Source organism: Pan troglodytes, chromosome 19 (assembly GCF_028858775.2).
Source record: "Pan troglodytes isolate AG18354 chromosome 19, NHGRI_mPanTro3-v2.0_pri, whole genome shotgun sequence".
Lineage (NCBI taxonomy): Eukaryota > Metazoa > Chordata > Mammalia > Primates > Hominidae > Pan > Pan troglodytes.
Genome location: NC_072417.2, coordinates 12,154,619 through 12,169,297, shown reverse-complemented (window position 1 = coordinate 12,169,297; position 14,679 = coordinate 12,154,619). Strand labels below are relative to the sequence as shown.

The 14,679-nt window shown below is 49.8% G+C and overlaps 1 protein-coding gene across 1 annotated transcript in view; it reads left to right on the top strand.

Annotated features, from left to right (window-relative positions):
* The first annotated feature begins 1,054 nt into the window (after positions 1-1,054).
* Positions 1,055-14,679, top strand: part of PRPF8 (pre-mRNA processing factor 8) — a 33,779-nt gene continuing 20,154 nt past the window's right edge. Inside the window, exons 1-24 of the mRNA XM_016931138.4 lie at positions 1,055-1,197; positions 1,395-1,505; positions 2,275-2,443; positions 3,686-3,850; positions 3,939-4,157; positions 4,287-4,499; positions 4,923-5,048; positions 5,146-5,251; positions 6,178-6,368; positions 6,569-6,688; positions 6,773-6,962; positions 7,098-7,217; positions 7,327-7,461; positions 8,279-8,408; positions 8,801-8,997; positions 9,262-9,468; positions 9,603-9,766; positions 9,919-10,045; positions 10,133-10,325; positions 10,606-10,793; positions 11,264-11,502; positions 12,059-12,205; positions 12,384-12,594; positions 12,753-12,869. Coding sequence (XP_016786627.1) covers positions 1,406-1,505; positions 2,275-2,443; positions 3,686-3,850; positions 3,939-4,157; positions 4,287-4,499; positions 4,923-5,048; positions 5,146-5,251; positions 6,178-6,368; positions 6,569-6,688; positions 6,773-6,962; positions 7,098-7,217; positions 7,327-7,461; positions 8,279-8,408; positions 8,801-8,997; positions 9,262-9,468; positions 9,603-9,766; positions 9,919-10,045; positions 10,133-10,325; positions 10,606-10,793; positions 11,264-11,502; positions 12,059-12,205; positions 12,384-12,594; positions 12,753-12,869 — 3,774 coding nt within the window. The 5' untranslated portion in view covers positions 1,055-1,197; positions 1,395-1,405. The remainder of the gene's footprint in view (positions 1,198-1,394; positions 1,506-2,274; positions 2,444-3,685; positions 3,851-3,938; positions 4,158-4,286; positions 4,500-4,922; positions 5,049-5,145; positions 5,252-6,177; positions 6,369-6,568; positions 6,689-6,772; positions 6,963-7,097; positions 7,218-7,326; positions 7,462-8,278; positions 8,409-8,800; positions 8,998-9,261; positions 9,469-9,602; positions 9,767-9,918; positions 10,046-10,132; positions 10,326-10,605; positions 10,794-11,263; positions 11,503-12,058; positions 12,206-12,383; positions 12,595-12,752; positions 12,870-14,679) is intronic.

The following is a 14,679-nucleotide window of genomic DNA, read 5'->3' as shown; positions in this document are numbered from 1 at the left end:
TGGCCAACATAGTGAAACCCTGTTTCTACTAAAAATACAAAACTTAGCCGGCAGTAGTGGCGCGTGCCTGTAATCCAGCTACTCTGGAGACTGAAGCAGGAGAATTGCTTGATCCTGGGAGGTGGAGGTTGTGGTGAATTGAGATCGCGCCATTGCACTCCGGTCTGGGCAACAGAGTGAGACCCTGTCTCAAAAAAACAAAAGGAATATTTAAAAAATTTTTACCGTTCTGAAAGCACATTGACATCCTTTGAATTTTTTTCTAATTATTTCACTTTGATTTGTAAATTCTCAACTAGATTCAGGGGCTGTATGGGTTACAATTCCTCTGCACCCTCCACGGAATTTCAGACTTTTTTTTTTCCCCCGAGACAGAGTCTCGCTCTGTCACCCAGGCTGGAGTGCAGTGGCGCGATCTTGGCTCACTGCAACCTCCCCCTCCCGGGTTCAAGCGATTCTCCTGCCTCAGCTTCCCGAGTAGCTGGGACTACAGGCGCCCGCCACCACGCCCGGCTAATTTTTGTATTTTTAGTAGAGACGGGGTTTCACCATGTTGGCCAGGCTGGCCTCGAACTTCTGGCTTTAAGTGATCCGCCTGCCTCGGCCTCCCAAAGTGCTGCGATTCCAGGCGTGAGCCACCGCGCCCGGCCAAGGTCTTAATTCTTGCCTGCCTTTCTGCTCCCCTGTGAACTCTACTGGTTGTCTTTTTTCCTGCTTTATCCCTCGTCCTTGGTAGACAGTGATGGTTAAATGAATGAATGCATGAACAAATGACTGTCCAGGAGCTAGTACTGCATTGCATGTACACATTGATGACAACAGACATCGTACAATGCGCAATCTTGGCAAATTTATTCAAACCCTTTAGACTTCGGTCTCTCACAGTGCGACGCCGGGAGCCCATCACGCTGAGGTCTGTCAGAGGCCCCAGAAACAGCCTCGGAAATGGAGGAGGCGGGGCTTCACCCCGACCACACCCCCTTGCGTTCAAAGCCTTTCCGCCTATGGGCCCGCCTCCTCGGCGCAGTGTGCAACTCTAATTGGTCGTCTCACTAATCCATCTGAGCACCTCGGCGCCGACTGGATCAACTGCTGAACTCGGGTTGCGCACTTCCCGGCGCTGGGAACGAGGAGCGGACGCAGACTGGCCGCCATTGCGCTGCGGGGAAAGCGGCCTCTTGTGTGAGGGCCTGTGAGGTGCGTGGCAGGCGTTTAAGGCCGGGCTGCGGGAGGCGTGGTCGGGTCGGGGCGAGTGACCGAAGGGGTTAGGCCGGGCGGGGCTGGATGCACTGTGTGGCGGGACTGCAGGCCGGGGTCCCCGGACGCCTTTCTGCTGCGCTTCTTGTGGGCCCGGGCCTGTGGTTAGTGAATTTTTTTATCCCGCCGCTCCCCAGATTCTCCGGATATGGCCGGAGTATTTCCTTATCGAGGGCCGGGTAACCCGGTGCCTGGCCCTCTAGCCCCGCTACCGGACTACATGTCGGAGGAGAAGCTGCAGGAGAAAGGTGAGGCGGGAGTGTGGAGCGGCGCGCGGGCCGGAGGCGGGGCGGGTGTGCGCGCGCGCAGGCGGGTGGGGACCCTCCCCGTTTGGGCAGCTCCTGAGGTGTCAGCTCCCTTGTTATTTCCAGTTAATTTTTCATCAAGTCATTTTAAGCGCGTATTATTTGCAAGCGCTGATCCAGCGGGGGTACAGTAGTGACGGAGACAAAATTCCTGTCCTTACGGGGTTTAAATTACAGCGGGAGAGATAGACAATAACAAAACCTCGAGGCTCTGTAATAAAAATGTCAGGCCGGGCGCGGTGGCTCACGCTTGTAATCCCAGCACTTTGGGAGGCCCAGGCGGGCGGATCACCTGAGGTCAGGAGTTCCAGACCAGCCTGGCCAACACAGTGAAACCTCGTCTCTACGAAAAATACAAAAATGAGTCGTGTGTGGTGGCGCGTCTCTATAATCCCAGCTACTGGGGAGGCTGAGGCAGGAGAATGGCTTGAACCCAGGAGGCGGAGGTTGCAGTGAGCCGACATCGCACCATTGCACTCCAGCCTGGGAGACAGAGCGAAACAACTCTCAAAAAAATAAAAAAAAAGTCAGATAGTGATCAATGTGATGAAAGGAAAAATAGAGTAAAATGGTAAGGGAATTGGCAAGGGGTGCTTCTTCCTGCTGGTGCCTGCTCCTCCCTCACACTCACTGACAGGAGCTTACCCTAGGGCAAGAGGTGAAGAGGATTAGGCGAGGGTGTGCAGGCCTTTAAACTGAGGTTCCTTTCCAGCTCGAAAATGGCAGCAATTGCAGGCCAAGCGCTATGCAGAAAAGCGGAAGTTTGGGTTTGTGGATGCCCAGAAGGAAGACATGCCCCCAGAACATGTCAGGAAGATCATTCGAGACCATGGAGACATGACCAACAGGAAGTTCCGCCATGACAAAAGGGTTTACTTGGGGTAAGGAACATCCTGAAATAATTTCATTTGGAATTTGTCCCTTTTCCCTTCTCCATGTCCCACAGTCTTGGATTGATGCTTTGACAGCTCATCTTGGTGGATATAAGAGAAAGGAGAAAACCATTAGGAGTCTCTGATAATTTCTACATCTTCCACTTTTGCAGTCTGTTTCCCCCTCTTCCCGATCTGGGACTGGTGCTTTAATTTGTCCTGTTGATGATGTTTTAAGATGTCCCTGGCCAGGCGCGGTGGCTCATGCCTGTAATCCCAGCACTTTGGGAGGCCGAGGCGGGTGGATCATGAGGTCAGGAGATCGAGACCATCCTGGCTAACACGGTGAAACCCCGTCTCTACTAAAAATACAAAAAATTAGCCGGGCGTGGTGGCAGGTGTCTGTAGTCCCAGCTACTTGGGAGGCTGAGGCAGGAGAATGGCGTGAACCTGGGAGGCGGAACTTGTAGTGAGCCGAGATCACGCCACTGCACTCTGGCCTGGGCGAAAGTACGAGACTCTGTCTCAAAAAAAAAAAAAAAATGAAAAATAAGATGTCCCTATGGTTGAGCTGGTTGAAGTCCAGAGTGGGATACTGTGCATAGTGGCAGCCTGTCGCTCCTCAGGGACCTGAATTCTGTGTTTGGGGTATTTAATTTCAGAGGTTTCCCTACTCCTGTTTTTTCTGTGGCTCTAAACTGGGCGAGTACAGGTACAGATGTCTTAGCAGATTCCTGTTCTATTTGGACACAAAAATGTTTGGCATGTAATGAACTGGAAGTTTTGTTTATTTCAAAAAATACTTTGAGAACTGTGCTGGCTGCTAGGGATATAGTAGCGAGCAGAGGGTAACAATCTCTGCCTTTCTGCAGTGTGCAGTCTAGTGGCCTGATAGACATGAGACAACTGGTGATAGTGAAGTATGGCGAATGCTTTATTATGATTTATGGGAAGATGCGGAGGGAATAGGATGTGAGACAGCCGCAAAGCTATCTCCAGAGGGATAGCCGTTGATTTAGAGGATCTGATACCAGCATTGTGGGATTATGACGTTTAAGAAGAGTGGTGCAAGGTGAAGTTGGAGAGGGAGAGGCAGGGTTTCTGGTTAGGAAGGGCCTGTGGGCTAAGTTTGGGAGTTTGGATTGTAAGGTAGGATTTACTGTGGAACAGGAACATGTGGCTTCTCTGCATGGGACAGGTAGCAGAACACCTCGTCATTTCTGATAGCCTTCTCTTTTTCTAATGTGCCAGTGCCCTAAAGTACATGCCCCACGCAGTCCTCAAACTCCTGGAGAACATGCCTATGCCTTGGGAGCAGATTCGGGATGTGCCTGTGCTGTACCACATCACTGGAGCCATTTCCTTCGTCAATGAGATTCCCTGGGTCATTGAACCTGTCTACATCTCCCAGTGGGGGTGAGAAAGGCTGAAATATGGTGGGTGGTGGTGGTGGTGGTTGGGAGGCAGTGGGTAGAAATGGTTGTGTGATGTTCTTGCCTTCCAGGTCAATGTGGATTATGATGCGCCGAGAAAAAAGAGATAGGAGGCATTTCAAGAGGATGCGTTTTCCCCCTTTTGATGATGAGGAGCCGCCCTTGGACTATGCTGACAACATCCTAGATGTTGAGCCACTGGAGGCCATTCAGCTAGAGCTGGACCCTGAGGAGGACGCCCCTGTGTTGGACTGGTTCTATGACCACCAGCCGTTGAGGGACAGCAGGAAGTGAGTGATAGATGGAGATACTACTCCTGAGAGGAGTTCTGGAAACGCAGAAGGAGTCCTGGGAGATCAGTAGGTGGTATGGGTTTGTCTAGCTGCTTACTTGAGGTGGGCCTTTCATTTTTTACCTAGGTATGTAAATGGCTCCACTTACCAGCGCTGGCAGTTCACACTACCTATGATGTCGACTCTCTACCGCCTGGCTAATCAGCTCCTGACGGACTTGGTGGATGATAACTACTTCTACCTGTTTGATTTGAAGGCCTTCTTTACGTCCAAGGCACTCAATATGGCCATTCCTGGAGGACCCAAATTTGAACCTCTTGTTCGAGACATCAACCTACAGTGAGTTGGAGAGATTAGGGATTTTAGACATTTTGAATTGAATAAAACGTAATCTTGATCCTTAAAGTCCTGATATAACTTCCAAATTAGTCTGTTTGCACCAGGTGCAGTGGCTCACGCTGTAATCTCAGCACTTTTGGAAGCTGAGGCAGGAGGATTGCTTGAGCCCAGAAGTTTGAGACCAACCTGGGCAAAATGGGAAAACCCTATCTTTACCAAAAAATGTAGCTGGGTGTGGTGACACTCGCAGCTTCGTGTAGTCTCAGTTACTTGGGAAGCTGAGCTGTGGGAGGATTGTTTGAGCCCAGGAGGTCACGGCTGCAGTGAATGATGATCATGCCATTGCATTCCAGCTTGGGTGATAAGAGTGAGACCCTGTCTCAAAAAAAAAAAAGTCTGCTTATTCTTGATGTTGTACCCTAGGGATGAAGACTGGAATGAATTCAACGATATTAACAAGATTATCATCCGGCAGCCTATCCGCACTGAGTACAAGATTGCTTTTCCTTACTTGTACAACAATCTTCCACACCATGTCCACCTCACCTGGTAAGAGACCTGGAACACAACATTTGGAAAGGAGAAGGCTGCTGTTTAGGTTGGGCCAGAGCGGGAAAACTTTGGCTGACTCTTCCTTTCATTTTAGGTACCATACTCCCAATGTTGTATTCATCAAAACTGAGGATCCTGATTTGCCAGCTTTCTACTTTGACCCTTTGATCAACCCAATCTCCCATAGGCACTCGGTCAAGGTGAGGAAGGGAAGGGACGCTTTCCCTCAGCTCTTCTAGGAGAAATGCGTGAGGTTGGCTGACGTTACTAAACGCTCAGGTGGAGGGAGACGTGTTTTCCGTCTTGCTAAGTGTTCCCCTTGAGCTATAAGCGAATATGAGAATTCAGCATTTGCTTTAAAACATGTCATTGGTATAATCCTGGTTTCTGTGATTATCCTTCTGGACTTTATGGTTCTTTTCTTGGGTGCTCTAGATAATCTGTCCTGGTCTGTCTCTATTGTGTTTGTTTGTTTTAGCCTTTATATTGAGATGTAGTTAACATACCATACAAGTTATCCATTTAAAGTGTGTAATTTGATGGTTTTTAGCTTATTCTTAGAGTTGTCCCAACTGTCATGACATGCAATTTGAGAATATTTTTATTACTTGAGAAAGAAACCCTTAGCAGTTACTCGCCATTTCTCCCCAACTTCCTTACGCAACCACTAATCTACTTTCTGTCTATAGATTTGGCTATTCTACTCATTTCATATAATAGAATGAAATAGAATAGTACACTATGTAGTCTTCAGTGACTGGCTTCTTAAGCTTACCATAATGTTTTTGATGCTCATCTGTGTTCCGTTGTGTCCAAGCCCAGTGTTTGGAGCTTGGGTGGGAGATGATTGCAATGTTGACCTCCTGTGATGTTGGGGCTCCATTGGGAGGCTTTCTGGTGGTCAGCCAGTTGAGGTGTGAGAAGTGACGCTTGCTTTCCTGGTGGCCCTGTCTTGTTCTTTGCTGTCTTGGTTTCCTTTGTGCTGGCACTTCAGGGCTGCTTTTGTCAGACAGCCCAGTTTCCATAGCAGATACAGGCTTTGTGCTTGGCCCCAGAGAATTTCCCTCATCTTAAGTCTGTACCTAGTTCAGCAGGAGCTAAACCCTTAGAGGGATTCCTTTTTCAGAGCCAGGAACCATTGCCGGATGATGATGAGGAATTTGAGCTCCCGGAGTTTGTGGAGCCCTTCCTGAAGGACACACCCCTCTATACAGACAATACAGCCAATGGCATTGCCCTGCTCTGGGCCCCGCGGCCCTTCAACCTACGCTCTGGTCGCACCCGTCGGGCCCTGGACATACCCCTTGTCAAGAACTGGTAAGGTTTTTCCCTGTGGCAGGGGGAATGATAGTGGATGTGTAGGAGAAAAGACTCCAACTAGGTGGGCATGTAGCCTTTTTTTTAAATTCTTTTTTTTTTTTTTTTTCATAAAAATGGTAGACAACCCAAGGCTTGCAGCCTTTAGCAGAGTGTCTGGAAGAAGAGATGGCCAAACTCTGGTGGGCTTATTTTTCCAGGTATCGGGAGCATTGTCCTGCCGGGCAGCCTGTGAAAGTGAGGGTCTCCTACCAGAAGCTGCTTAAGTACTATGTGCTGAATGCCCTGAAGCATCGGCCCCCTAAGGCTCAAAAGAAGAGGTAAGGTGCCCCAGGGCCCCTGCGCAGACTTCTGTTCCAGAGATATCAGTAGGCTGACTCTTACTCTCCATGTTCCCACCTCAGGTATTTGTTCCGCTCCTTCAAAGCCACCAAATTCTTTCAGTCCACAAAGCTGGACTGGGTGGAGGTTGGGCTCCAGGTTTGCCGCCAGGGCTACAACATGCTCAACCTTCTCATTCACCGCAAAAACCTCAACTACCTGCACCTGGACTACAACTTCAACCTCAAGCCTGTGAAAACGCTCACCACCAAGGTACCTGCATTGGACCCTAGGGGCCTCCTGGGCTTCAAGGACGGACAGTTGTTTTCCTCTGGCTACTGATGAAGGCATACATCAGTTGGGTCCATTGCTCATTCACGTTCTTTCTGTTTTTTGCATCTTCTCCAGGAAAGAAAGAAATCTCGTTTTGGGAATGCTTTCCACCTGTGTCGGGAAGTTCTGCGTTTGACTAAGCTGGTGGTGGATAGTCACGTGCAGTATCGGCTGGGCAATGTGGATGCCTTCCAGGTAAGGTTAGGTATTCCCAACCCCTGCCTGGGTGAGGAGGCTGGAGGAAGCCTGTGCTGACCGTGGAGCTGGTTTAAGCTCCAGGTCTGATGGGGCAATTGTATTGCAGCTGGCAGATGGATTGCAGTATATATTTGCCCATGTTGGGCAGTTGACGGGCATGTATCGATACAAATACAAGCTGATGCGACAGATTCGCATGTGCAAGGACCTGAAGCATCTCATCTATTATCGTTTCAACACGGTGAGACCCTGACTTTACTGACTTTCTTTTTTTTGAGACAGAGTCTTACTCTTGTCTCTTGGGCTGGTGTGCAATGGCACGATCTTGGCTCACTGCAACCTCCGCCTCCTGAGTTCAAGCAATTCTCCTGCCTCAGCCTCCCGAGTAGCTGGGATTACAGGTGCCTGCCACCACGCCTGGCAATTTTTGTTTTGTTTTGAAACTGAGTCTTTCTCTGTTGCCCCAGCTGGAGTACAATGGCACGATCTTGGCTCACCACAGCCTCCGCCTCCCGGGTTGAAGTGATTCTCCTGCTTCAGCCTCCCAAGTAGCTGGGACTACAGGCGCGCACCACCATGCCTGGCTAGTTTTTGAAATTTTAGTAGAGACGGGGTTTCACTGTATTGGCCAGGCTGGTCTTGAACTCCTGACCTCAGGTGATCCACACTCCTCGGCCTCCCAAAGTACTGGGATTACCAGCGTGAGTCACCGTGCCCAGCCTCACTGGACTTAACTTTCTCAGATCTTTTTTCATGTATACATTTAGACAGGGCTCTTTCCAGGGACCTATTTGGAGAGCAGCTATGACTGTGTCCTTACTGCTCCTTTAAATTCACATGGGCGATCTTATTCCTGGTTTTTGCCTTAAGGTTTCTCATTTACCCTTTTGTTCTAGATGTTGAGGTCCCAGAGTTTTTTTTTCTTTTTACCCCTCTACTGCCATACATACATTCCTCCGTATGTATATTATACATATATGCCCCACCTCTGCCCAGGTTTCTATTGTTGTTTAAATGCATTGCTAACTTGTATTCTTAACTTCTGCTTGGGATCGTAGGGCCCTGTAGGGAAGGGTCCTGGCTGTGGCTTCTGGGCTGCCGGTTGGCGAGTCTGGCTGTTTTTCATGCGTGGCATTACCCCTTTGTTGGAGCGATGGCTTGGCAACCTCCTGGCCCGGCAGTTTGAAGGTGAGTGGTTTTCTCTGTGTCCAACTTCTCCTGTTATTGCTTCAAAAGTACCTGCCCCTGTTTGAGTCTGTTCCCTGCTCTTGTATGAGCACTCTTCCTACTGGATTGCCTTTAGGTCCAGTTCTGAAATGAGTCTGACCTAGTATTCTATTTCTTGGGCTTCCTTCTGGGGCCTTGAGAGGCAGTCATGCATTTGCAGGAGTGGAAATTCCTCAGAAGCATAGTTGTGAATGTTTAAGGTAGCTCGTCTTTTTGCATATGCTGGGCATAGGGACGCTTTGTTAATACCTAATTTTATTAATAACCATAATGAGTGAGGAGCATGAAGGTAGAGACCCTTATTGAAAGCAAGGAATCTTCCTTGTAATCCCCTTGGGACTCTCTACTTCCAGGTCGACACTCAAAGGGGGTGGCAAAGACAGTAACAAAGCAGCGAGTGGAGTCACATTTTGACCTTGAGCTGCGGGCAGCTGTGATGCATGATATTCTGGACATGATGCCTGAAGGGATCAAGCAGAACAAGGCCCGGACAATCCTGCAGCACCTCAGTGAAGCCTGGCGCTGCTGGAAAGCCAACATTCCCTGGAAGGTGGGTGTCTCTTTATTTCCTTGGAGGCGTAAACATCCGTCTTTAGGTTAGGATTACCACTTCGGGAATCATTAGGGGGCTATCTGGCTCCAATCTCTTTTCTTTTCCCTTTTAGACAGGGAAAAGAAGCACCATGTTGCTTAGGCTGGCCTCAAGCTCCTGAGCTCAAGCGATCCTCCTTAGCCTCCTGAGTAGCCAGGACTACAGATGTGTGCCACAGTGCCTGGCTGGATCCTGGCTTGATTGTGCTTTTTGGACTTTTAGGTCCCCGGGCTGCCGACGCCCATAGAGAATATGATCCTTCGATACGTGAAGGCCAAGGCTGACTGGTGGACCAACACTGCCCACTACAACCGAGAACGGATCCGCCGAGGGGCCACTGTGGACAAGACTGTTTGTAAAAAGAATCTGGGCCGCCTCACCCGGCTCTATCTGAAGGCAGAACAGGAGCGGCAGCACAACTACCTGAAGGTTGGGCAGAGTAGGCTGGGCTGGGTGTGAGTGGTGGGGGAGTGGGCAAGAGGGAGGACTGTAGAGTTGTGACTGAACCTTGTTCTGGCGGGATCGGGCTGTAGCGGGAGGCTAATTTCATGTCCACCTTACAGGACGGGCCTTACATCACAGCGGAGGAAGCAGTGGCAGTATATACCACCACAGTGCATTGGTTGGAAAGCCGCAGGTTTTCACCCATCCCATTCCCCCCACTCTCCTATAAGCATGACACCAAGTTGCTCATCTTGGCATTGGAGCGGCTCAAGGAAGCTTATAGGTGAGTAGTAGGGTAGATAGGTTCCTGCTGGGAAGGTGACAGCAGGGAATGGCGTCATCCTCAGAGTCCAAAGAAAGAAGGTGTAGCCCCAGTCTTTCCTGGTTTTACTTCCTCCTAGTTTTCCCATTCACCCTTCCCATTGCTTTTGTCAGTGTGAAGTCTCGGTTGAACCAGTCTCAGAGGGAGGAGCTAGGTCTGATCGAGCAGGCCTACGATAACCCCCACGAGGCGCTGTCCCGCATCAAGCGTCACCTCCTCACACAGAGAGCCTTCAAAGAGGTGAGTGAGGCCTCCCAAGTTTTCTTTTTGGTTCTACCAAAGGTAGCAGTTGGTGGATTGGTGTGAACCAGCCTCCTTGTCCCACAGGTGGGCATTGAGTTCATGGATCTCTATAGCCACCTTGTTCCAGTATATGACGTTGAGCCCCTGGAGAAGATAACTGATGCTTACCTGGACCAGTACCTGTGGTATGAAGCCGACAAGCGCCGCCTGTTCCCACCCTGGATTAAGCCTGCTGACACAGAACCACCTCCGCTGCTTGTTTACAAGTGGTGTCAAGGTAGAACTTTCATGAGATCGCCCTGTGAGGAACGGGGCAGGAATTTAGTTCTACGTCAAAAATCTCATCTGGGCAGCATGATTGGTTTACTCTCTTGATGCGTGGTAGTAAAGGGAAGTAGTATTCGTGTTAAACTGAGGAAAAGCCCATAGTCAAAGCAATCCAGATGAATACGTGGAATCATAATGGGATTGGTTATGGAAGGTAATGATAGTTACTGTGGGGCTAGTCTTGCAAGAGGATTTCTAACCTGCTGGAGACCTGCCTTGCTACTCTTCAGGCATCAATAACCTGCAGGACGTGTGGGAGACGAGTGAAGGCGAGTGCAATGTCATGCTGGAATCCCGCTTTGAGAAGATGTATGAGAAGATCGACTTGACTCTGCTCAATAGGCTGCTGCGCCTCATCGTGGACCACAACATAGCCGACTACATGACAGCCAAGAACAACGTCGTCATCAACTATAAGGTGCGTCTTAGGCGCAGTAGCATGGAATTGTGTGTGGAGTGCTTGTCTGGCCCACTGACTCAGAATTCGCTGAGGAGGAGGCTGGGTGCAGTGGCTCACGCCTGTAATCCCAGCACTTTGGGAGGCTGAGGCGGGCAGATCACGAGGTCAGGAGTTCGAGACCAGTCTGGCCAACATGGTGAAACCCCGTCTCTACTTAAAAAAATACAAAAATTAGTTGGGTGTGGTGGTGGGCGCCTGTAATCCCAGCTACTCGGGAGGCTGAGGCAGGAGAATCACTTGAACCCGGGAAGTGGAGGTTGCAGTGAGCTGAGATTGCGCCACTGCACTCCAGCCTGGGTGACTGAGCACAACTCCGCCTCGGGAGTGGAAAAAAGTAGAATTTGCTGAGGGGAGAACCAAAGAGGTTAACCCTGGAGAATCCTGGGGCATGGCTCACGTTGTTAAGAATTGTAGTTCTTTCTTTCTAGGACATGAACCATACGAATTCATATGGGATCATCAGAGGCCTGCAGTTTGCCTCATTCATCGTGCAGTATTATGGCCTGGTGATGGATTTGCTTGTATTGGGATTGCACCGGGCCAGTGAGATGGCTGGGCCCCCTCAGATGCCAAATGACTTTCTCAGTTTCCAGGACATAGCCACTGAGGCTGCCCACCCCATCCGTCTCTTCTGCAGATACATTGATCGCATCCATATTTTTTTCAGGTGAGGGCTTTCCTGGATTCCTAGCCTTGCAGGGTACTGAGGCATATGCTTTGCTTCTGAAATCAGCTATTGTACCTGAGTTGACTTAACTGCTGTTGGGGCTTTAAAATGGAATGAAGCGGCCGGGCGCGGTAGCTCACGCCTGTAATCCCAGCACTTTGGGAGGCCGAGGCGGGCGGATCACGAGGTCAGGAGATCGAGACCATCCTGGCTAACACAGTGAAACCCCGTCTCTACTAAAAATACAAAAAATTAGCTGGGCGTGGTGGCGGGCGCCTGTAGTCCCAGCTACTCGGGAGGCTGAGGCTGGAGAAGGGCGTGAACCTGGGAGGCGGAGCTTGCAGTGAGCTGAGATTGCGCCGCTGCGCTCCAGCCTGGGGAAAGAGCGAGGATCTGTCTCAAAAAATAAATAAATAAAAATAAAATAAAATGGAATGAAGCCCGGGGAGGGTGGGGGTAGGATGGGGTGGGGTCTCCGTCTATGGAGCTGGAGGACTTGTGGGTGTCCCAAATCTCAGTGTACTGGGGCCTCAGCAATGTACCTGGTCTGGTGTAGGTTCACAGCAGATGAGGCTCGGGACCTGATTCAACGTTACCTGACAGAGCACCCTGACCCCAATAATGAAAACATCGTTGGCTACAATAACAAGAAGTGCTGGCCCCGAGATGCCCGCATGCGCCTCATGAAACATGATGTTAACTTGTGAGTCTAGGTTGGGGCTGTGTGAGCTGGAAGGACATAGGCTAAGGGCCCAGAGAGGGCATACCTGAGGCTGCGTCCTGGGTGGGAGAGGCGTGGCTGTGTCAGGATGTCATCAGTTGGCCTTTGAAGGGAAGTTCCTTCCAAGAAACTGCTGTGACCATGTGTTCTCTGTGGGCAGAGGCCGGGCAGTATTCTGGGACATCAAGAACCGCTTGCCACGGTCAGTGACTACAGTTCAGTGGGAGAACAGCTTCGTGTCTGTGTACAGTAAGGACAACCCCAACCTGCTATTCAACATGTGTGGCTTCGAGTGCCGCATCCTGCCTAAGTGCCGCACCAGCTATGAGGAGTTCACCCACAAGGACGGGGTCTGGAACCTGCAGAATGAGGTACAGCCTGGGCGGGGCTGGGAGTGACATGAACGCGCCTGCACTTCCTGGGTCAGTCACCGGAGTCTTGTTGGGTGGAAAGACTGAGTGGTGGGCACAGTTGGCTCTTGCTTCTATGGGAGTTCCTCGGACACGTTAACCTTGACTTTGTGGTTTAGGTTACTAAGGAGCGCACAGCTCAGTGTTTCCTGCGTGTGGACGATGAGTCAATGCAGCGCTTCCACAACCGCGTGCGTCAGATTCTCATGGCCTCTGGGTCCACCACCTTCACCAAGGTACAGCCGTCATGCCCAGCTTCCCTCTTGTCCTCTGCTGTCCTCTGCTCATTTCACACCCCTTTCACTTCGTCCCCTGCTGGCTGCTTCCTTCTCCTCTTTGCTTAGTGTGCCAGTTTCCATGCTCTGTGCCATAGTGGCTTATAGTATGTCAGGTCACTTCATCGTTATTTTCTGAGCGTTCCTTGTAGAAATTGTGTAGCCTCCTTCTTGTGGACTTGTGATGATTCTAAATTAAGGCAAGAGTAAAAGTTGGATTTATTATTTTGAACAGAAAAGCATTATTTTTGCATTTTCTCAGGGGCTTATCTAAGTCATGTTAACCAGTGGCATAGAGAACCTGTGAAAAAGCAGCCCTCGTAGGCATCTCGGGGTTCGTTTCTCCTTCACTTACCTTCAGAGGCCCAGCCGAAGGCAACCGGAATTGAGAAAGAAAAATCTGAGGAATTTTGAACTACGTATATTTAAGGTTTTGCAAAATTTAAAAAGTTACCTCGGCCGGGCACGGTGGCTCACGCCTGTAATCCCAGCACTTTGGGAGGCCGAGGCTGGTGGATCACCTGAGGTCAGGAGTTTGAGACCAGCCTGTCCAGTGTAGTTCTGAAACCTCGTCTCTGCTAAAAATACAAAAATTAACCGGGCCTGGTGGCCGGCGCCTGTAATCGCAGCTACTTGGGAGGCTCAGGCAGGAGAATTGCTTGAACCCAGGAGGCGGACGTTGCTGTGAGTCGAGATCGTACCATTGCACTCCAGCCTGGGCGACAGAGCAAAAACTCTATCTCAAAATACAAACAAACAAAAAAAAGTTACCTTACTCTGGTTTCCATTAGAGTAACTCTTAGCTATAACATTTTTCTTGCATTCCGACCTTCATATCTCTAAATGTGCGGCATTTGCATGCGCAGAATGTTTTCTGTTTTTTAGTTAAGTCTGTTAAGGATACGTTCTGTTATGTTTTAGAACTATTGCATTACGGTTGAGTTTCCTTTATCCAAAATGCTTGGGACCAGAAATGTTTTGGATTTCAGATTTTCTTTTTTAATATTTTCATTATTTTTATTAGAGACCGGGTCTCACTGTCACTTAGGCTGAAGGGCAGTGGCGCTGTCATAGCTCACTGCAGCTCAAGTGATCCTCACACCTCAGCCTCCCAAGTATCTGGGACCACAGGTGCATACGCCACCATGCCTGGCTAATTTTTAATTTTTTTTTTTTTTTTTTTTTTTTTTGAGATGGAGTCTTGCTCTGTCACCCAGGCTGCAGTACAGTGGCGCAGTCTTGGCTCACCGCAAGCTCCGCCTCCCAGGTTCACGCCATTCTCCTGCCTCAGCCTCCTGAGTAGCTGGGACTACAGGCGCCTGCCACCACGCCCGGCTAAGTTTTTGTATTTTTAGTAGAGAAGGGGTTTCACCTGTTAGCCAGGATGGTCTCGAACTCCTGACCTTGTGATCTGCCTGCCTCAGCCTCCCAAAGTACTGGGATTACAGGTGTGAGCCACCACGCCCGGCCTGATTTTTAAATTTTTTGTAGAGCTGGGATCTCACTCTCTTGTCCAGGCTGGTCTCAGACTCTGGGTTCAAGCAGTCCTCCTGCCTTAGCCTCTCTAGTGCTGGATTATAGATGTGAGTCACCGTGCCCAGCCTTGAAATATTTTCATTATACTTACAGGTTCAGCATCCCTAATCCAAAATTTGAAATGCCCCAATGAGCATTTCCTTTGAGCGTCATGTTGGTTCTCAGAATGTTGGGACTCAGAAAGTTTCAGCTTTTTGTGAGCATTTTGGGTTTTAGATTAACCTGTATCTGGGAA